At 36.4% G+C, this 23,688-nt stretch overlaps 1 protein-coding gene across 1 annotated transcript in view; it reads left to right on the top strand.

The window, feature by feature from the left end:
* LOC121408399 (neuronal acetylcholine receptor subunit beta-3-like) overlaps positions 1-23,688 on the top strand; it is a 37,273-nt gene that overhangs the window by 12,104 nt on the left and 1,481 nt on the right. The window contains exons 2-6 of the mRNA XM_041599872.1: positions 17,604-17,743; positions 19,302-19,346; positions 20,661-20,770; positions 21,799-22,687; positions 23,323-23,520. Coding sequence (XP_041455806.1) covers positions 17,604-17,743; positions 19,302-19,346; positions 20,661-20,770; positions 21,799-22,687; positions 23,323-23,520 — 1,382 coding nt within the window. The remainder of the gene's footprint in view (positions 1-17,603; positions 17,744-19,301; positions 19,347-20,660; positions 20,771-21,798; positions 22,688-23,322; positions 23,521-23,688) is intronic.

The following is a 23,688-nucleotide window of genomic DNA, read 5'->3' on the forward strand; positions in this document are numbered from 1 at the left end:
GCTCTAAAGGAAATGGAAGGTGATTCGATTTGCAGTGCAGTTTTGAATTTGAATGTCATGGTAATGAATTCAGCAATTCTTTTATAACCATGAGAGTCCGTGATGTTTTACGTTGAAATTAACATTCAAGATGGAAATTTATTGGAGTAAAGATTTGATGCACTTGAAAGATTGAGTTTGAAAGAGATAGGGGAAAAGTGAAAAACATAGAGAGAGGCAGATCAACAGAGACACGTGAAATGAATAGAGAGGGGTGAGGGGGATTGAAAACCTTGATTTTAAAAGAATCGTTTCTACTTAAATCCCCCTAGATATATAGTGTACGTCTTTTAGAATTTCAAGTTTATTTTAAAGTATTTGCTGTTTCTTTATTGTTAATCAGCAGTAATTATACACGATACTGAACAGGATATTTTGTACTTGTTCAGGTCGAAATGTAAGGCCCATAGCAAATAAAATATAGGCGTGGATTCTGCCCCAAAAATACCTTATTAGATAAATTAAGAGAAGTCTTGTTTCTATACAATCTTACGATAATACTATTCATAAATTTGTTTTATTTTGCAGTGCAAAATTAAAAAAAAATTATCAATAGTATTATCATAAGATTTTGCACCTTATTTTGTGCTACGTGCGCCACCTCTAAGAGATATTTTGATATTATAACCCCAGTCACAGGAATTTGATTGTCATCCTACGATACAAATACTTCACTCCCTGGGAAACATTTTAGCCCCCTCCCCCTCAAATAAAAAAAGCCTATAGCTCAAATTACTCAGCATATATTATTTCGTGACTGTCGCATCTTAACATGCGCCTACACCTGGGTGGAGAGAGGCAAGGCACGTGTATAGTGATGTCTTGCCAAAGGCCGATGAGCATCGTCACGACACAACGACGCTTGGACCCTCTTCATTTTATAATACATCGAAAAAATGAAGTGTGTTTCCGCGTTGTGATATTTCAGTATCTCGTTATCATTTTCTCTATCTTATCGTAACACAAATAAAAGTAAGGAACCTGAAACTATACTTGACTTTTACGACATTTTACGAGGGGAGACCCGCCTAATTAATTAACAGTATACTGATGCACAAAGTTAAAGGAATACTACTCGACTTGATGTTTATTCACACACATACATATATGACCATTTAAAAAAACGGACTGTAACTTCACATTGTAAAAATTCTGTAAACAATCCATTAACAGGTTGCTTGATGTGTGAGCTTATAGCAACTGCAGTTGTTAAATTCACATTTTGAGCAACGATTATAAACAACCTGTCAATTTCTACACTACTGTTCTTAGATTGTAAGTTTTCTTTTAATATCAACAATTGAGCTCCCTAGGAGACCAAAGAGTTGCGATTGATCTGATTAACCTCAAGTATATGGAAATCCATCAATGTCATAATTTTTTCTTTAGGAAATTTGCACTTTGTCCTTTGAAAGCAAAAAGAAGCATTCTGAATTGTCAAGAAAACAGTGAATATATGAATATACATCATATCGAGAAAATATTTTGTATTTTAGATGATGACGTTGCTGGCTTTCCATAGTTGTGGTTGATGGGATCAATCACAACACTTTGTGCGATGGGGGCCCTGCATCTTTTCAGAACACCTTGATACATTGTATCCTGAGGATAGTCCTTTACCCCAAGTTTCCACCGCCATTTAGAATATAGAACTGAATAATTAATTTTCCTCAGCTATCTTCATGATCTTATCGTGCATGAGCTTAGGTTACATGTGCATGTCAACAAGTTCTCAAAACACATAAGATAAGAATGATTATATGATGTGAATGTCTTAACTTCTGTAGGCTATTGGATCTCCCCCATGAACCCCTGTAGGCTATATCGTGTATTTCACCAATCCTCATTATTTCATAGGTATTTGGTATTTATCCTTGTGTGTTCAATGTAATATATTTTACTATCCATTCTTTAAACCTTCTCTCTCTCCCCCTCTCCCTTTTCTCTGTACAGGTGATCTGTGCACCTCTTTCTATATTTTTGAATATTTTCTCCATGACAGTTGTTGTTCATGAGTTTTTGTTTTAGACGATTAATTTATCACGGTATTACTTTAATATGTTGTTTTCCGATATAATAGGAAGAAATTAATAATTCATAATGATAAATTGAAAAATTTAAAACGATGATAATTATCTTAATCTTATCTTATCTATTTTCATCGCCACATCAAGAAAATAATATGCCATTCTCCTTACCAAATCAAAATGTAATACATGTAGTTCCAGGTTTATTTTCCACATCTATAAAAGCACAACAATTTTCAATATAAGCATATCAGATAATAACAAATAAAATAAATATTTTGATTAGTGATTACATTTAGGGGGAAAAATAACTTCACTTCAGCTGTCTAATACAAATGGAGCGCATTCGAGATTTATTGTTTCTAATTACTTAGCCGATAAACCATTGACGCATCCCATAAAACACAGGATATCGAGGAGGAGGGGAAGAAAAATCAACATGTTCTAATTTTTTTCTCTCCGGCTGTCATATTTCTTTTGTCCAACAAGTCACGTTCGTTATTTTGAGTAAATTTGTACCCATCGGACGACCAATTGTCTGGGGTGGGAGACGGTATCTAGCCAAGGGGGATAGACAACGGATGCGTTCGTGATTTAAGCATCTGTTTTATTCAAGAATAGCTCCTAAGTGAGATTGTTTCGGCCTCATGAGTTTAACTGTAAGAACACAAGTACGTCAGCATTAAAATTTAATCTTAAATCTTATTTTTTTTATCATAACAAGACAGTTAAAGTAGGATTACAGAGAATTAAAGCTTCGCTTTAAAAGAGTAGTCTTGCCCGAATCCTTGGCGAATTACACCAGCACAATAACAATTTCAACAAGATCAGTTAAAATTATCAAATGCATAATTCTTATGTTAAATGTAAATGCGTACATAATTATATGCGACAAATATGAATCGGGATTACATGATAAGAACACTTGTTTTGTTTTAATCTGATTTTTTATGTGGATTAAAGCATGAAATCAAGTTACATATATGATTTCAGACAATCCCTGATGGGTAAAGGATTAGGATTAGGTCTCGGCTCAATTACAGTTCTGATAAGCCCTCCTATCGTTCGGTTTAATCAATTTCAATAATGAAAATGAAACCCAATGCCTGGTAGTAGTGTAATATTTCAATTGGTTTTGTCCGTAATAGATCTACTGTGTATATTCTCTTGAATCCTCTGAGATCAAACTTTTAATTAATTCATAACACAATCATGATTAAGTGTAATCCAATGCTTGAACATTTGCAGAGATACTGGTGTCAATTTCACAATACTGTTTGCAAAATAATGTCCCAAGAGTATTACCGTGTTCGTCTGTTGATTATTTCAACGTTATTGCTCCCTTTTAAAAAGAGGATTAACGAATTACATCAGTAGAATCTTTCATATCCTTTGAGCTGACATATCAACATAAATAATCTTTAATACATACGCCATATGAATTTGAAGGTGTGAAACATTAAAGTAGTCTTGATGTTATTAAGCACTGAGTTCATTATAAAGTTTATTAAGATAATTTAAACAATCTGTTTTCTTAAAGGTATAAGCCATACATTTAAAACTTTGAGAGCTAACGGCTGTGATTGACAATACATAAGTAAACAGCACAAAAATTGAAAAGCATATTTTTAAATTCACATTGATTTGATTTGTCGCATCAATTATCTCGTTAAATTTGTCTTAAGAAATTACTACTCTGACCTCAACATGTTCAAGATGCTGTATATGGGATTCTCTTCCTAGATACATACACCTGCTCGAGGGAGTATTAAAACAAACACTTAGTGGTACGACTTCACAGACTGTGTATAATGTGATAACATGTATGGGTAATTAAGTAGATGTACTTGCTTTAAGTTAAACGTGCCTTAGAGGAAAATATTTACTATAATCAGTGCTGGAGGCAGTGTAGTTGGTGATTGTGACGACAATGACGGTAGGGGTGGTGTTGTGGACCGTTATGATGATGGGGATAATGGTGATGATGTTGATGATGATGATGGTGATGATAATGATGATGTTGATGATGAAGATGATGATGATGACGATGATGATGGTTATGATGATGACGGTTATGATGATGATGATGATGATAATGATGATGATGATGATGATGATGATGGTGATGATGATGACGGTTATGATGATGGTTATGATGATGATGATGATGATGGTTATGATGATGATGGTTATGATGATGATGATGATGATAATGATGGTGGTGATGATGGTGGTGATGATGATGATGATGATGATGATGATGATGATAATGATGATAATGGATGGCCTTGATGGTAATGATGATGATGAAGATTAAAATGAAGATAATTAATTGTCATGATGATAACAATGATAATGATGATAATGATAGAGGTTTTAATGATCATGTTGATGAAAATTATAATGATGGTGATGATGATAATGACGCTGATAATGATGAAGATGATAATGGGTTGCATAATTTAAGACGAATGTAAATAATCAGGGCCATTATAAAAAAACCTCCTAACAAAATCATTAATACCTTATCTTATGAAACCATTATACTGACTTGTGCCAGTATAGGATGATACTGAACGCAGTATGATCTCGCGTATCATAATACACATTCATTGGTCAATGTGACCATTCCCGTCGAAGTTAATGTCAATTGAAATGTTTCATTTTGTTGACGTCTGCCGCTCCAACTATGATCACATTTCAATATGAGTTTTCTCAGACTGCTTAAACCTAATTGCTCTTTTCCTTTTCCCGTCTCTGAAGGCGATATAAAGAGGACATCCCCATCGCTTAGGGGTAATATATCACACCCATCCTATCCAAATAAAAGACTATATCGTCGGAAATTGGATATAAAGACCCATCAATTTGCACTGTGTCTGCACTTTCAATATTAGAAGGAAATATTCGACCAGTATACATGCGATTTTTCCTTGTGGAGTGAGGATGTCAATAATACGTCTCATAAAAACACATGATAATATTGATTTAAAATGGTTTTGTTCTAAATATTATTAGTATCAGCTTTCTACTACAAGTTCGAAAAAAAGTCTGCTTCCATTTTTATACGAGGAGTAGAATATTCCTAACATAAAAAATAAGAAAAATTTTGAGATTAGTAGACGTGGACAAAATACTCATGTGGCGAATCATGTACTAGATATCAGAGATACAGATATCAAGAAAGTATTGTAAAAAATGATATAATTTCGCAAACCTGTCGAACAGACCCTTTTTAACATATTAATGAGGTATTACCATGTCACATGAATCAATGGAATATATTATTATGAATACCAGCCTAACACGCTACAAGCATACGATTGGACGGTCAAAAGGAAACCTCGAACACAATACCAAGAAATGAAATGAGGTACGGACAAGCAGATGGCAAAATAGACAAAAATGGGTGAATTATTGATTGAGAGCTAATTAACTTTATCTGGAATCCCACGCATTCTATTTCTTCAACGTTCCTTCGAATCATACCCAAGGGGGTCGTAATTATAATCTTATAATCTGGGAGTGAAATTGACATACCAAAGCGTTATGGATTTGTGTGTATATAGTTCACAAGGACGAATATCACTGTATGAACGGGGACTTTCCGCATGTTTGGGTGTGTTTGAGCGTCAAGGTTAAAATGATCCTTCAGGCGATTTCCCGCATATGATTTGAAGGTTAGAGCGTCAAGGCTTTGGTTGTGCAAATGGAGTATGCCTTCCTGCCTTCGTATCCCATTCATCAAATTAAGAACAATGATCTGAAATTTATAATAATACAGGAATTTCAAAAAGTAAATCTTATTGTATTATTCGTGCAATTCTCGCACACCCTCCCTGAATGAATTGATTCGTGGACGACATAAATTAAAAATTTTACGTCATTTTTTTGCAAACGAGAAGGTCTATGAGTCTGCTTGTGAAAATATATGTCAAAATCGTAGATAAGTACTAGTACGTATCTGCAATGTCCCATTAAGTGTGCTTACTCCGCCCTGTAATGTTCCAGGGAGGGTATATTCACATTTAGCCAAATTCAGTTGGCCTACTTGAGGCTCAACTCATTTTGATCTAATATCAGATTGTTCTATAATTACCGTATTATCTCGAATAAACTTGGATAACTACACACTTAGTCTTATTCATATAAATACCCATTTTGTCTCTTCGCTTACTTATCTTTTTTTTTTACTTCGTCTTATAAAACTTAGGGTTTAAACCAGTTGATGTAACCATTTATAGACTAAGTGATGTTATACCAAGTGGTTATATATAAGACGAAATTGGTAAAGCTTTATTAGCAATTAGACAAAATGTTAATTAGCCTAAATAGTAAATAGATCAAATGGTTAGTAGACCAAGTGGTTGTAGATTTATCGGCAATTTACCATTCCAGGTATTATAGGCGATATGTTCACATCTAACGCTGATATCAATGATCCTTCATGACATCCTATCATATCCTACGGGAAAGAAGTCAGATTGTCTGTCTTAAAAATCAACTTTTAAGTCATATACTATTAATGTGGGTTTCAGGGTGGCACCACGGTATTTTAAGGGGGGGGGCAGATGACCCAAGTGCGAGTATGATATAGTTAATATAAAAATACACTCTAAAAAATGAAGTGCTAATTCAGCTCTTAAATAGCGTGTATAGTGACTGCACTTCGGAGTGCTGATTTTTCTCGTTCAAATTTGAACTAGACAAATCAGCACTCCGAAGTGCATTCACTATACACGCTATTTAAGAGCTGAATTAGCACTTCATTTTTTAGAGTGTAATTCTTTATATACCTATTTTACATATTTTGATAAATCATAGAAATTGTCTCCCCGCCCCTCCTGTTGTATTGCCCCCAGTATGTCAACTCCCTCCCTGGGGGGGGGTTGACATGAATGTAGTATAATGTTAGGATTCGAATCTTTCTTACACCGTTGCAGTTGCCGCCGTGCCCAGGATTTATAATTGGAAAAAAATAATTTTCGGAGTACTTCTATTTCAAATTTGCATTTCGAACAATAAACAAGATGGATTCAATCAGATGGCTTGAATAATTATGTAGGGAAAAACACATTTAATACATTAATCAGATAATTCAAACCATTCGTGCACGTTAAAAATCGATATTAAAAGGAAACATTTTCGTTTGCGGCATTTTTGTCATCGTACTAAGCATCCTCATTGAAATAAAATAATTTCATTACGTGATTCCCGTTCCTTTTTTAACCTTGGCAGACTCCGAGCAAATGGATTTTGACACCGTTTGCCCTCTTTGTTAAAGTAATAATTCAATGTTGCAAAGGAATAATCCCGCCAGTTAGATTTATGCACGCTTCATGTAGCCACTTTCCTTACATCCCCTCCTACTCGTTCTCTCTCTTTGTTCCTCTTACCCTCCCTCTTTCTTTCTTTCTCTTCCATCTCCTTTCCTATCTAAATTCAAAATGCCGTATGTGATACTCATGAGAGTTAAACAGAGACACGCCGCATTAGTACTATTGATTACCTTCTACATTCATGGTAGCTTTTTCAAGATATTTCATTGTCATGCACTTGAAAAGAGTCTTTGCGAGTCAGCCTTTTCTCATCCATTTCTATCAATTCTTTTTTTTATACTTTTCATCTATACATGTACCATGACCTTTGGTTTCCACTGTATCACTACCATCTACAGTGCGTCCCAAAAAAACTATACACTTTTGAAATGGCTGCCAAATAAAAAAATGTAGCATTTTGGGGATAAAGACTTACATATATGGAAAGCCAATAAAGTCAACTTTATGTTGAAAAAAAAGTTGAAAAACTATTCATGCTTGAGCGAGCACTGCCCACTGAAACAAAGGGTATGAAAATTAGGGTGGGCTGGAATTAGCCTTCCAATTTATGTCGGTTTTTGAGAGGTAAATCCTTTCGAACTTGCAAAGTTAAGCGCGTTGTGATAAATGAATGATCAACCGTGACGAGATTTGGTTGCTTAAGCGAATTTTTTAAATTATTAAATTGAATTTAATGCATGAGTGAACATAAATTACACTTTTAGGCAGCATTTCAACTCTATCATTTGGAGCTCTTTTTGGGCATCATTTCAACTTTATCATGTGGATCTCAGCAATGTGTTCATGGGAGTCGGGAGAATAGGGGGTGAGATAGGACTTCAGTGGGAGAAGAAGATTGATGGAATAAGGGTAAACGGAACATTCAGCCCCTGCCCCCCTTCCCCCTCCCCCTTTTCCGCCCTCCCCTCCTGTTGAGAGACTGATGGCTATTGTCATGTACGCGTGAAGTCCAGAGCAGAATGTTGATTTAATTATTAATATTCTGTATTGGTGCATCAACTTTTCCTCAATCAATTATTTAATCAACAATTTATCAGTGAATCAACTCATTGAATGTGTAATGTAATCAATCAAACATTCAGTTTTTTCAGTAAATTACTTCATTAATCATCATAATCACAAAATTTCTTGGTAATCATTCAATAGACAAACTGACCATCAGCCACCGGTCACTTGGCAGTTGGTGATCATTCAATAAAAAAAAACTGAGTTTTGAATAGGCTACAATCCAGGAAGTGAGACAGAGAGAGAGGGGGGGGCTGGGAAATGGAGGTGGAGAGGGGAGGTACATATGACTTTTAATTTGTAAAAGGATAAAAAGAAGAGGAATGCCCAGTTTTAACCAAGTCTTAGCATATCTCGCCCTCTTGCTTGTAACGGTTACCATCACATTACTCTGACTCTCAAGAACACACTTCTGATGTCCACAAGATGAATATGCTACACTAAAATTAAAATTCCTGTTCACTCACTCATTACATTTCAAATTAGTAACTTTTGAAATTTGCCTAAGAAACCATAACTTATCTCACTCATAAATAGCATTAGCTTTGTAAGTTCCAAAGGACTAACCTCTCAAAAAAAATTGTAAGGCTAATTCCTGCCCAGCCCAGCCAAGCTTAGTCTCTCAGGAGGAGAGAAGTGGGGGAGGGGGTAGAGATGGAGGGATGGGTTACTAAATGTTCTGTTGACCTTTATCCCATCAATGTACTTCACCTACCTAAGTCATATTACCCCCTCTTCTCCTGAGTGTCATAAACACATTGTTGAAATCCACATGATAAAGACAAAATTCTGCACTAAAAATTACAATTCATGATCACTCATGCATTAAATTTCAATTTAATAACGCATTAAATTTTCACAAACAACAAACTGATCACATCTGATCTTTAATTCACCAAATATCCCTCGACTTTGCAAGTACCAAACATAAAAACCTGAAAGAAATTGGAAGGCTAATTCCAGCCCACCCTAATTTTGATACCCTTTGTTTCAGTGGGTAGTGCTCACTCAAGCATGAATAATTTTCCAACTTTTTGGTGTCATTTGAAAGTTGACTTTATTGGCTTTCCATATCTACAAGTCTTTCCCCCCAAAGTGCTATATTTTTTATTTGGCAGCTATTTCAAAAGTGTATAGTTTTTTTTGGGACGCACTGTATATATCTAGCCTCTACCTTTTTCTTTTCTCCTCTCTTTTCCTTCATTGTGCACCTTTCTTTTCATTGATATGAATGTGCTCACCTCTTGAGGATTTAGTATTTTATATTTCTTATAAATATACCTTCGTCATCATTACAGCGGGCTTGCATATTGCCAATCCAATGTCGTATAGCAAAATGACACTTAACTACATGTATATCCTATCTTATGTAGGCATACCATGTTTTCTTAACGTGATGACCCTCTTCATGCTACACTATTTATTAGTTAATGGGATATCATTATAAAAACTAAGCAACATTTATCAATTCAATTTGATACGTGTTACAAATCTCACACAATTTTTGGTACTTTGATAATTATGCTTCATTTTTTTGTGTCGGACAAACAGTCATGGTCTATTGTAATGTTATTGTACAAGTTTCGTGCATTATGACGTATTTAATGCCCTCATTATTTTATCAACAGTTTGATAATGCACCCACCTATAATGCCCCGAAGGAGGATTCAACTAGTATAGTCTCTGACCATTTACCGGGTGCCTTCTCATGAATATAGGGCGGCTTCGAGATTTCGTAAGAAAGAGGAGGAAGGGGGCGGCATAGAAAATGTGCTGGGTGTCAAAATTTCAAAATAGCCCCCCCCCCTTCCATTCCCAAAGAGGACGTCGTCGCCGCCCGTAAATCTGACGAACAAGCTATCAAAAAGGGGGTATTTACCACCACCCCCCCCCAAAAAAAAAAGACGACATAAGTAAAGCCTATAAGAATATAAGTTTACGAAATGATCTAGACTGATGATACTTGTCTTTTTTATGCACAAAAAAAAGTCCTTGGCGAAGAATCAATATCAATAATTGTCGATTATTCAATATTATCCGTCGTTAAGTCTTGTGAAAGTAATTTGTCTGAAGCTTTATAGATTTTATAGGCCATTCACAATGAGAAAATACCATGTTAACCATCACATCAAATTATGCCTGTCATAACAGACAATGCATCTATATGGATACGAGTTCAAATCCAAGTTAATGTGCTTTTGCTTTTTGGTAAAGCAGGGAATTGTTAAAACAATTCACTGTATGGGTAAAGCATTCGTCCTTGTAATTAGATTCCTTGTCAAGGAGAAGACGTAAGGTTGCAATTCCTTTGTTTAGTAATATACATTCTAACTTAGCAGTCAGATAAATAAATATTGAATGATAAAGATAAAAGGCAAAGAAAGAAACCCACCCCCCCCCCCCAAAAAAAAAACGGACGGACGGAACAGATATAAATTGCACGACCATGTATTGAATAGTGATTTGATATACAACGAAGCTCTTTGATTCCAATATGGTTTATTTGAGGTCGTTATTTATTTGATATGATTTCAAGCTATCAAACCTCATCCCCAAAGCGTAATAGTTAGAGGATCAGACATTTAAGAGGAACAGTGAGTGAAACAAGTGTTTATGTCCAAGATGACAGTCTGTGTATATCAATTTTGATTAAAGGATCACACCCGTTATAAAACGAAAATAACCACGTTGGTCATGCGTTGTCCAGCAGTCGTTCAGTATATCGGTCATCTTTGATTTTTTTTAAGGAGAGGTTCTGTTGTGTTGTGTTGTGATGTGCTGTGACATCAAAGTAAATCAAATGGAATGAAATGTAATTATACTAAGACATGGCTGTATATTGAAGCATATAGCAGTGGGCATTGGTTTATAAACATATTTGGGAGGACTTGTCTTTTAATGCTGTCTTGTGCCAGGACAGCTCGTTGTGATATAACCACCCCTCCCTCTATAATCATGGGGGGGGGGGCGAATACAATTTATTACAGTGTATCGGTATTACACCACACTACACTCACTATCACCAGCGTTGGCGCCACGATATTTTGATGGCGGGGGGGGGCAGAATACCTATACAATTTGGGTCTTAATTAGATAACAGTGCAAAAGAGAGTTGCACGACATGCAAATATATATCTTTCTGGGTTTTTCTTCATCCTATTTTTCCTATTCTCCCTCTTATTTTTATTTTTTCTCCTTTGTTGTCCAATACATGACAAACTTCTTTTTTTGGTGGGGGGTGTGCCCCTACCTACGCCTCTCCTCTAGCGCAGCCTCTGACTATCATGAATAAGTATCACACTAAAAGTTGTTGATATTATATTCCCAGGGGCGGGTCCAGGATTTTCTAAAGGGGGCGGGGTGCAATTTCCCCATAAAAAGGGTTTTCACCTAAAATCGGAGATCGTTTCGTCCGAGAAAAAAAGGGTACTCACTTTCAAGGGGAGGAGTCGGAGGACACTTGGGTAAAAGCGGTACTTCATTACATTTTTTTTTGTAATTTCGGCGGTGCTTTTTATTTCTTAGAAAATACATGATGTTTAATTCTGTCATTCTCTGCACGTCTTCATAATAAACTGACGTTTACATCTTAATCAGTGAACATTTCACCTAAAATAATGATAATGAATCCATGCTTCAATCCACTTCTTTGATTAAAATTGAGTCATGGGTCCTCTTGATATACATGTTATTGTCAGAACTCTGACAAGACCTTCACAGCTTATTGGTAAAAGGCTTTCGATCTTTTAGGGTGGAATTATCTGTTAATGATTAGTGCAGAAATTAAGAGTGATCTCAAATATGTTTCTCATAAATATGTACATACGGCGATACGGGTGAATTTCAACGGAAGAGGTATATTAAGGTGGGTGTCTAATGACTCTAACCCCACCCCCACGCCCCTCCCGCCTTTTTGAATAACAAGCTGAAACACTAGTATGCAATTTAGAATGTGAATATGATGAAGGATATGTACAAACAATGACACTGATCTTTTACCCCCCTCAAAAAAAAATAGCAACACACAGTATTTTCTAACACGCACATAGTGTTAGCAGAGGGTTTTTGTACTGTTTCGAAGGTACCTTCCGTATTGTACTAATACCCTAAAATATAATGTGCAATATTTGTTTTATCTAGGCTATTTGGATCAGCTACGATAAATCACCTTTATCTCAAATCAATTAGCATTACTATTACTGGTAATCAACACTTATAATTTTATTTACTCGGTCACGAGTGCCCTTTCAACCAATCATTTTAGTAGGATCAAGGAGTTTGAAGCTCCTTGGTAGGATCCATTTCGTCATCAAAATAATAACCAATTTCACTCTGAACTGCTGAGTACACAACATTTTTTTTAAAGCAAGACTTGTATAATTTAGGTCATACTCTTGGCAGTTTCAATTAGGATAAATGGAGTGGCTAAAAATTGATCGACCCTTGTACTACAATTTACTTCTCATTTCGGTCACTTTACACTTAGAAATAGGGGTTCGAATTTGAATCTTTATAGGGGTTTGTACATTAACAGCACCCCAAGGGGCAGTGGCGTACAATGGGTCACGGCATTGGGGGTGGAGGGAACCAGCAAAATTTTTGAGTCACTTAGTGAGCGCGCGAAGCGCGTTCAGTTGCTAGGTATACTGATCTAATAGAGACATTTTAGGGACAGTGCCATTAAAAGGATATGTATCTTACTGATTAAATAAAGCGATTGCGAAGTGCGAGCTGAAAATTTTTGATATTCAGACCTAAAAAGGGACATTACAAGCAATTTTTTGTAATTATGATACGTACCTGTCTCGCTAAACAAACAATGCTAGTGCGAAGCGCTAGCTGAAATTTTTGTATATATATTTACCCCAAACATATCTCACCATCTAATGCGAGTGCCAAGCGCTTGCTTGCTTTGTTAGAATTACATCTAAACATATGAAGCAGTTTTTGTAATCATGAATCATGATTATCATATGCATCTCTCTAAAAAATATAGCGAGCGCGAAGCACAAGCTGAAAACTTAGAAAATTCAGACCTGAAGAGGGGCAATCGAAGGCTTTTTGTTTGTAGGAATGCACTAAGACCAAAAAAAATTCTTTCGTAATATGACATTATAATGAACAATAATTTCTTATTTATCACTACGTTTCTCTTCCTACTCTCCATCCCTTTCTCCTTTTCCTCGTTGTTTTTTTAGCCAGCCGATGGGGTGGGGGATGTCCTTTATGCCCCCCCCCCCCCCCGTAGTTACACCACTGCCAAGGGGTGTTAAATAGTGAATGCCCATTTATGCACCAATAATGTTGTAGTTAGCGTAGCGACATTAAGCTCCCTGTGTAGGATGCACAGATAAACCATGTAATAAAGGTGCCAAATTTAAGGTGAACCTTTCTTATAACGTCAAGTATTTTGAAACTTAAATGCGAAAAAGTTGTACACTTTAGGGTGCAAATTAACATCTCGTGTTGCAAATAGTAATAAAAAGGTGAAATTTCGCCCCTTTTTTCACTTAGGGTGCAAGATTACACATCTAAGGTGCTATCAGCTTTTCATTTAGGGTGCAAAATTTGACCTGTATATTTCTTAGTGTATCCGTGAATATTTTGAAAAGCATTCTGGCCACACATACCGGATATGTAGGCCTACATGGGTGTGTATTAATTTAGGGTGGAATTAATTATGTGGAAATGTAACACATGGGACTTATGCACTATGAGCAAATCGATCTGCATCATACAGTATCGATTGGACGGTGATCGATAATGACACGCGGTTGATGTTTCGTTTGAATCAAGGTGACTAACTCTATGTAGAACTAAGAACCTGACAAATGCACAAAAGGATGCCCGATGATTTATTATCGAAAAAGTTAATGAATAAATCCCGAATGCTGATGGTAGTTTGGATATATCATCTAGATAAAAATGTATTTAACACATCATGCCGATTCATACGAATAATTCATGTTCTTGATACCGTGTAAGAGCTAAAGCCGAAGAGATTTTCAACTGAAGAAAATTTAAATTAAAGTGATCCTAAATTGATTTTTACACTGTCAGAGACTTTAAATCTGAAAGAAAAATGCAAGGCCAATCCCCAAATAAAAAAAAAATTATCAGCATTTATGAGTCAGTAAAGTCCCTCCAAAAATATTATTCAGTATATGGTCCTAAGAATATATTTTCAACCCCTCCAAATGATAGTGCATGTATAGTACTGTAAATGTAACTTGGGGATCGAACGAAATCTTCGAGATTTGGATTATTAGTTCGAATTTTTAGTATGATCATAAAAATTAGCAATTAGGCTTCTACTTGGAAAGCACGTATTTAATTAATTAGAAACTATTTCATAACCGATCAGTGCTCTGGTAGCTATTAACATGGTTGGTCATTGTGAAACACGTGCAGGTCAAAAACTTGGTATTGAGCGGGATGACCTTTTTGCTTTTTAATCAAAGATTATAATGAAAGATCAATACCAATCTACCAAAACACAATAATACCCCCATCGTCTATCATCATAGTACGTATGGCTAAAACAATTATGATGACGTAACTTTATTATCGGACATCAATAATTTAGCATGTATGACTGTACTCTCAGTGTATTAAGTAAACCTCCAAATATTATGCTGGTGAAGGTGTAAAGAAATACTACGTACTGTCCTGTACAGGGTGGAGTTTCATATAGCTGTTTGTAAAGTTACGAACGACTTTAAGCACGACTGGAACATGTTCTTAGGTCATAACTCAATTACACAGTGATATCACATATCACAAGAAATGATCACCAGTCGTGCGTAAAGTCGTTTGTATCTTACAAACGGCTTTATGAATCACCCACCTGGAATGAAAACAGCTTCACACAGTGTGTGCCACAGTGTGTTCACAGTGTGGAACACACTGTGAGCTCACCTTCACACTGTTCAATTTGAGCATTTCAACAGTGTGAATTACATATTTACACAGTCGACCTTGTGGACACGCTGTGAACAGTCACACTGTCTAGGTGTCCACAGTGTGAACATAATTCACACTGTTGAATTTGAGCATTCTAGCCGTGTGAATGATATGTTTTCACATATAGTTCAATATGTGAACACACTGTAATCACAATGTGTGACACTGTGTTTTCTAGTAGGGGACCGTCTTAACCATGCATAATAAGAAAATTTATGCCACACATTCTGTAATATTTATGAAATGTCAAGTAAAGTGGGCCTAAAAAGCTTTATGTTATCTTTGTGAAACGTGTTGTAAATATAACACTGCTAACAGAATTAGAAAATAAAATGCTTTCGATGTTCTATGCCCAGAAAGATTCATGCCACTATAATTTTCTGGGAAAGTATATGGGGCCTTTATCATGGTCTCCACTGTGATGGAAATGGAACTTTCTGTCCCCCAAATAGACTTAAATCAAAATAGAGAGGAACTAGAGATCCTTGAATATGACGCGACATTATATATTTGACCTTGTAGGAATAAATAAATTATTTAAACTTGTAGGAATAAATCATGTTTAAAAATGAAAATATCTTAGTGAAAATACTTTTTTTCATTTATGGTCTCCAAAAAAGTGCATTTGGTTGGGACACCTCCCTTGACTTTAAAAATATGGGTTTAGAAATGAAACAATCATAGACATGCCAAGTAACATCATGAAGATTGACAGTCATTTCACATTGCTACCTCGCTCTCCTCCGTCCCCACACCCATCACCTTTTCCGCCCTACCCAACTACACCACCACCCCCACCCCCCTCTCTCTCTTACTGTTCATCTTTCCGAAAACCGATAACGCTTCATTTAAGAAAGCAATGTGAATTTACACCATTTATACCAGAGGGGTGGGGAGGGGGTGTCATACCTCCATTTCAGCCTCCACAATTTCACCCACTATAAATAGATCTATTCTGTGTTACTGCAACGAAGTCAAAGTACTCGGAGATTGGATTACGGGGCACTACTTTGCTGGTTAGATGAGCATAAAGAAAAATAGATTATGACTGTGCCATCCCGACCATGTACATAATGTCATTATATGTCAGATATAGCTACGACAAGCTTGAATTGGGGTGTACCATGTGTTAGTAGGCCTTCATCTCATGACCTCTTTTCTTAAAAATCAATGATGACCAATGGGGACGGTAACCAAACAGCACTATCGTCACCTAAGGTTTACGCAGTGTCCCGTCCCCACTGCCACCCTATCCTCTTTCTCTACCTCTCTTCCTTCCACTCCCTCTTTCTCTTTCGCCATCTCCTTCTTTTTATCTTTCTTAATCTTTTTCTTCTCCTTCTCTCTCTCTTCTCACCTTGTTTCTTGATTTAGTCCCACCCCACGTCTCTCGCTGAAAGTCGAATAAAAAGGGGCAGGGGTGAGCGTTGGCCCCATAGACATGGCTTTTATTTTTGTCATTTGGGGGAGCAATTGCTTATATGATGGTAATATTTGCAGTATTTTTTGCTTGACAGAAAATTTGTGTAAACCACTGCCCGGGTCGATCCTGGATTTCTTTTAATATCACATTCAATTAATACAACAAAGGTCATCCATAATTTGGTCATGTATTCGTTCAGAAAAAAATTTATGGATACACAAATCTTGTATCACAATCATGCTTATTTTCATTAATCCATAAAAAGCGCTGAACACTTCTTAAAAATAGTTAAGCCTTTTGTTCTCAAGGTAACCAAACATAAAATCATATCTGCTTAGTATTTTACTTCTTTAAATTTATGATATTTTTTCCTCTTATGTCAAAGTTTATTTTGATTTGAAATTAAGATCATGTTGATGCTTGGTTCTAATCACATTTTCAAGTAGGTAAACATTTTTTTCTAATTGCATAAAACCACTGAGTAGAATTTTACCGAATATCGGGTAGAAAGGGAACATGCATGTTTGCTGGTTATTTTTTGTTACCCCATATTGGACTATTTCAACGCAACATTGCGCAAAATTTACAAAATATTAGGTATCTTTTTACCCAACCAACATGCATGTTCCATTTTACCCAATATTGGGTAAAACTTTTTTTGTAGAGTGTACTGGAATATAATATTACATAAATAACATGTTGATTTTCATCATGAGATATGATTAAATACCATTCCAATGCATGTGAATCGAATAAATAACATTTTTCTAAAGACCTTTCTTATTTCCCTTGTTGTTTAATCCACAGAAAGCCATTGCTCGAAATCTGCTGAAGATTTATTCGACAAATTAATGAATAAATACAACCGATTGATTCGACCAGTAGCTAATGATTCAGAGGTGCTGGATGTATATATCGGCCTTGCCCTGTCACAGCTTGTTGATATCGTGAGTATAAAAGTATTGCATTAGGGGGTCCGTTTTATAAAACTTGTTATGATAACAAATTTATCCAGTAACAGTTAAAAGCTACTGAAATCCTTCAATATGATTGGCTGTTAGTCAATTTGCTATATAATCTGTGCCCTTGTTATTATAACAAGTCTTTATGACACTGGACCCCGGATTTATCAACAGCCGAAAGTATGTTAAAAGGTCATCACAGAAAAAAGAGATGAAATAAGAAAAATCAGCCTATTAGTAAAATGAGTAATTATTGATTGAAATATTGAAATAGTTTTTTTACAAAATAGGAAAGTCGTAAATTATTCGAGAAAAAATGAAGATGGTTGTTAAAACTGATGAAATTCACCGACAACCATGACAGCTGAATAAGTGGTGAATATTTTGATGAGGTGGTTTTCCTGTTTTTTTTTTATTAAACCGACTTTTCTCAAGTTATAGAAGAACTCTGAAATCATGGACCTATTACAGGTCCATGCTGAATTGATAATGAGGTAATGATACTCTAGATATACTTACAATTTGGTCTTTATTAACGAGGAAACTTTATTGTTGTGATTTTGCACATTATTTCAGCAGTCATACTTGATACTTTATTCCAAAGTCTATACACTACCCTTGAAATTAGTACTGGTATGATTTTCTGCTGATCCAGTAAAGAGTAAAGAACAACTTTGAGATATGCAATGTTTCGATTGCTCTACAATATGTATTCTTGGTTTATAAGCTAGCAACTATGATATAAAAACAAAATTTGATTTCGACTGTTAGGTGGTTTCCTTTAAAATTTTGGGGGTAAAATGCGAATCAGCACACCTCATGATGATCTCCTAGCTACATTTTTTTAGGGGGGGATTATGTTTTAAAGGACAAGTCCACCCCAACAAAAATTTGATTTGAATAAACAGAGAAAAATTCAACAAGCATAACACTGAAAATTTCATCAAAATCGGATGTAAAATAAGAAAGTTATGACATTTTAAAGTTTCGCTTCATTTCACAAAACAGTTATATGCACATCTCGGTCGGTATGCAAATGAGGGAACTGATGACATCACTCACTCACTATTTCTTTTGTATTTTATTATATGAAATATGAAATATTTTGATTTTTTCGTCATTGTCATGTGAAATGAAGTTTCATTCCTCCCTGAACACGTGGAATTCCATTATTTTAACATTTTGTGCTTCAGGCAAGGAGGTCCTCATCGTCAAATTTGTAAAAATTGAAATATTGTATAATTAAAACAATAAAAAACAAAAGAAATAGTGAGTGAGTGACATCATCGACTCTCTCATTTGGATGTAACTGGCTCGTTCATATAACTATTTTGTTAAAAATAAGCGAAACTTTGAAAGGTCATAACTTTCTTATTTTACATCCGATTTTGATGAAATTTTCAGCATTATGCTCGTCTGATTTTTCTCTATTGATTCAAATCAACATTTTTCTGAGGTGGACTTGACCGTTAAACATATTTTTTTTATGATATTCATTTTGGTTGTTTTTTATGACACTGATATTTTTCACTTTCTTTTACAGGATGAGAAGAATCAGATCATGGTTACAAGTATCTGGTTAAAACAGGTATGTTAAGATTTAATCGGCAATAATATATTTTCATTCAGAACATCGCCATACACAACTGGACAGGGTGGGCATGTAAACAGAAAAAGTGTCAAAATCTGTTTTTGATTATTTTTTTTTCAAAGTTTCACCAAGAGCATAACAAACGAGGAGCTGTAAACCGTACATTTTGTGACAATCCCTACCCCTCACTCGATCACTTTATTCCGGGACCACTCTTGTTTTCTCAACCATTCTCCCTCATTCGGGTGAAAAATTTGTAATTTCTTGAAGGTGCGTTCTTCCAGAGGTCCATTTTTTCCACTAATGATGTTTAATTCGTTACTTAGAAACATGCAAATTGCGTATAGGCCTATTGTTGCTGAGTCCGAAATGAAACAGGATTCATAATCAGAGCATTATTTGTGACATTTTCCAGGTTTGTTAATCCGAAGAGATGATGGGAAAGGTAAATTGATTCGAAAATGAAAAAGGGCTCCTTATTCCACAGGTTCGCTCGTCCGCAGAGGATTAAAGATTTGTTTGCACGATGATAGATATTGAATTATATGAACCTTACTTGATTCTGGGCCATCGAATTTACTATCAGAGTTAAATGAATCTTCGGAATATCAAATCTTTGGAGAATCGGAACCTTCAGTCATGTTTTATAATATATAACTGTACACGCTGAGGCTCATTAGGAACTAATTTATACAACGAACGGTTTAAATCAACACACCTTAAGAAATTGTAAATGATTTACAACGCATCCATTTGGACATTTTGAAAATGAAAATCTGGCAATATATCACTCGTTTGTGGATATATGCCTAAACCCTAGAAACACTAATATATCAGAACATGAGTGGCACAAGATGAAAAGGGGAGGAGATAAGTAGAATACTCGAGTTCGGATAATGAGAGGGGGGGTGAGAGGATACTAAGGAGTAAGGAGAAGAAAGGGGCGGATGCGGAATGTGGTGGCGGAGGAGAAACAGGTGGAAGTGAAGGAGGGAAGGGGAAGAGAAGGGGGTGGTGGTGGATGCACTAGCGTACAAATAGGGGAATGAATAATGGGAGGAAGAGGAGGAAAGGGGTCGGGAGACGAAGAGGAGAGATGGGGGAGAGTAAGAGGGGACCGTGACGTGAGGAAGGGGGAGGTGTTGGAGGGTGAATATAAGAAGGGGGTTGGGAAGAGGGTAGGGGCGAGTGGAGGAGAGGTGGTTTAAAAATAGTAGAATATGAAATAATTATCGCATTACATTGATGTTTTGTGAAGTGTGATACGCTCAGTAATAAGTAGACCATTATTCATATCTTATTTACAAACAGCAATGGACGGATTACAGACTAGTGTGGAAGCCTGAAGACTACGGGGGTATAACCTACATCCATTTTCCCATCGAGGATCTATGGGCGCCAGATCTAGTTCTTTATAATACGTGAGTTTTTTTTCCCCCAACTAATTTTGTCTTTAGTGAGTTATTCGGCAAAATTATGATAGGAAAATGATGATGACAACGATGGTGGTTTGGATAATGATGGAGATGATGGTATTAAAGGGGAAGTTCACCCTGACAAAAACTTCATTGTAAAAATAGCAGAAAAAATAATAAAAAATATTGCCGAAGGTTTGAGAAAAATTCATCAAATAATTAAAAAGTTATTAGAATTTCAATTATTTGATTTGTGACGTCATATGCGAGCAGCATTCCTACATAGCGAATGGTAAAAAATCAATAAAATGTCATTTTCTCAGAAAATTGAAAATGGTTTTCACTCTACCTTTTGTATATCAATGGACAAATTATTTCACACCCGATCATGAATAGAAAACAAAATTAAGTCATCAGGAACCATGCAAAATTTGAAATTCATGCATTTTATATTACATAACACATGGGGCAGCTGCTCGTTTATGACGTCACAAATCCATAACTTTGAACTCTAATAACTTTCTTACTCTTCAACGGGTTTTCCTCAAACCTTCACTAATATTTTTTACTATTTTTTTCTGCTATTTTTGCAACAGAGTTTTCTTCAGGGTGAACTTCCCCTTTAATAATGATGATGATGGTTATGATGATGGTGATGATGATAAAGATGATGATCATGACGATGATGATAATGATGATGATGATGGTAATGATGGTTGTGGTGGTGACGATGATAATGATAATGACGATGATGATAATGATTGCGGCGATGGTGGTGGTGGTGGCAATCAAATAATGATGACATTGATCGGTTGATGATAATGGTGTGGAGGATGCTGCTGCTGATAATATTGATGTTGATGAGGGCAACAAGTATGAAGATGATGACAATTCTGGCAACAATGATGTTGATATTTGAGATAATGTTGTTGATGATGATGATGATGATGATGAGCTTACATTTATGTATTAACGATGAATAGGAGAACAATCCGTATTTTTTAAAAATGATATTTCATGTATTTTTTGTACAGAGCGGAAGGTGCGTATGCTGTAGAGGTGATGAATAGCGCCGTGGTGTTCTACGATGGGTTAGTCACTTGGAAACCACCAGCCATCTTTCGCAGTTCTTGCAGCATCGATATTGAGTACTTCCCCTTTGATGAGCAGCGCTGCATCATGAAATTCGGTTCCTGGACCTACGCCGGTGACGTCGTTGACCTGATCGCTCTAAAGGCCAACGTTGAACGAGAGAACTACCGAGAGAATGGCGAGTGGGAAATCGTGGAAGCACCCGCAGCCAGGTCCGCCATCAAGTACCCCTGCTGCACGGAAATCTACATCGACGTCACCTACACATTCGTGCTGCATAGGAATCCTTTGTTCTACATCATCACCTTGGTGATCCCCTGTGTGCTAATCTCGTTGATGACTGCCTTGGTGTTCTACCTTCCCTCCGACGCTCAGGAAAAGATCACCCTCTCCATCTCCGTTCTCCTTGCTCTGATTGTGTTTCTCCTGTTGATCCCTTCCCTCATTCCACCAACCTCAAAGACCATACCCCTCATCGGTCGATACATGCTCTTCACAATGGCCATGGTGTCTCTGTCCATCCTTGCCACAGTCGTCACCATCAACGTCCACTTCCGCAGCATCACCACCCATGAGATGCCTCCATGGATGAAGAAGTGGTTCTTGGATTACCTACCTCGGGCGTTCTGCATGGAGAGACCTGATGGACTGAAGGCTAGGAAGGAGAAGAAGATGAAGAAGAAGCTGCAGAAGGAAGCGATCAGGAAGTACAACAACCCGTACATGTACTCTCCCTCTTCATCGTCAGGCGTCTGGGAAGAAAGATCCGGGAACTATGGTCAGAATGGCAACTACAGAATGTATAATGGAAAACCCTACAATAAACTAGAGGTAACAATTAATTTTCGTCCTCATTTCTCCTTGCTGTCTATTGCTTTTATAATATTCCCCCCTGCTGCCTTCCTCCTCATTCCATCTCCACAATCATCAAATAACGTACAATAACTTTCAAGTTATTGTAAGTTTGAATTTGCCGTCGCCATTATTATGCTGCAATGAAAGCAAGGAATGCTACCCAGGGAGTGGAAATTGTGCACTTTTCGTGCGGGATGGAAATGAATCCAATGACCGGGGTAATATTATGCTGTAAAGCGCTTTGAGCAGTATATGGAAAAAGTGCTTTATAGACAATTGGCTATTATTATCCATTTGTCATCTTCATTTGTTCGTTCAAACCTCATTAATGACTAATTAGCCACACGTAACTCTTTCTACTTAGCATGTTCCGTACACACATATATCCGCTCCCCTTCCCTCTTGCTTTTTAAATATTTCTCCCCTTTAAACTATTAAAAAGGAACATTATTTCAAAGAGAATAGTTTTAAAGATAATAATTAGGCCTATTAAAAGAAAATATTATCAAACAGAATTTGTCATGCTATGTTACATTGCTTTAAAAAGAAGTAGTTCTGCTGTACTGATGTCGCTTTCATCATTACATTTATTTTTCTTCATTTCATTAAAGCTTCGAACGATCACGCCATCCCTACGGGAAGAGATCGAAGGCCGTGAAGTAGAGAACACCACGATGCGACGATTCCGAGCGGACTCCAGCGATTCCGACGACGGTAACTCAAGGAGTCGTGAACGAGAGTGGAAAGCGCTCCTAGGATCTCTTCAGTATATCAAAGATAACATCAATTACGAGGATGATGTTGACCAGGTGAAAATAAAGTCAAAATATTCTGACACTTGTCTAGTTTGCAGACCCATCAACTAATCGTCGGATCGTACGATCTACCTAGGATAAGTTTACGACCACTTGCGGCTCTTATAGTCGCAAAAATCGTCTTACAATATAATTGTACGACACAAGAACGCTCTGCCTTGT

The sequence above is a fragment of the Lytechinus variegatus genome, chromosome 2 (genome assembly GCF_018143015.1).
Source record: "Lytechinus variegatus isolate NC3 chromosome 2, Lvar_3.0, whole genome shotgun sequence".
NCBI classification, from domain to species: domain Eukaryota; kingdom Metazoa; phylum Echinodermata; class Echinoidea; order Temnopleuroida; family Toxopneustidae; genus Lytechinus; species Lytechinus variegatus.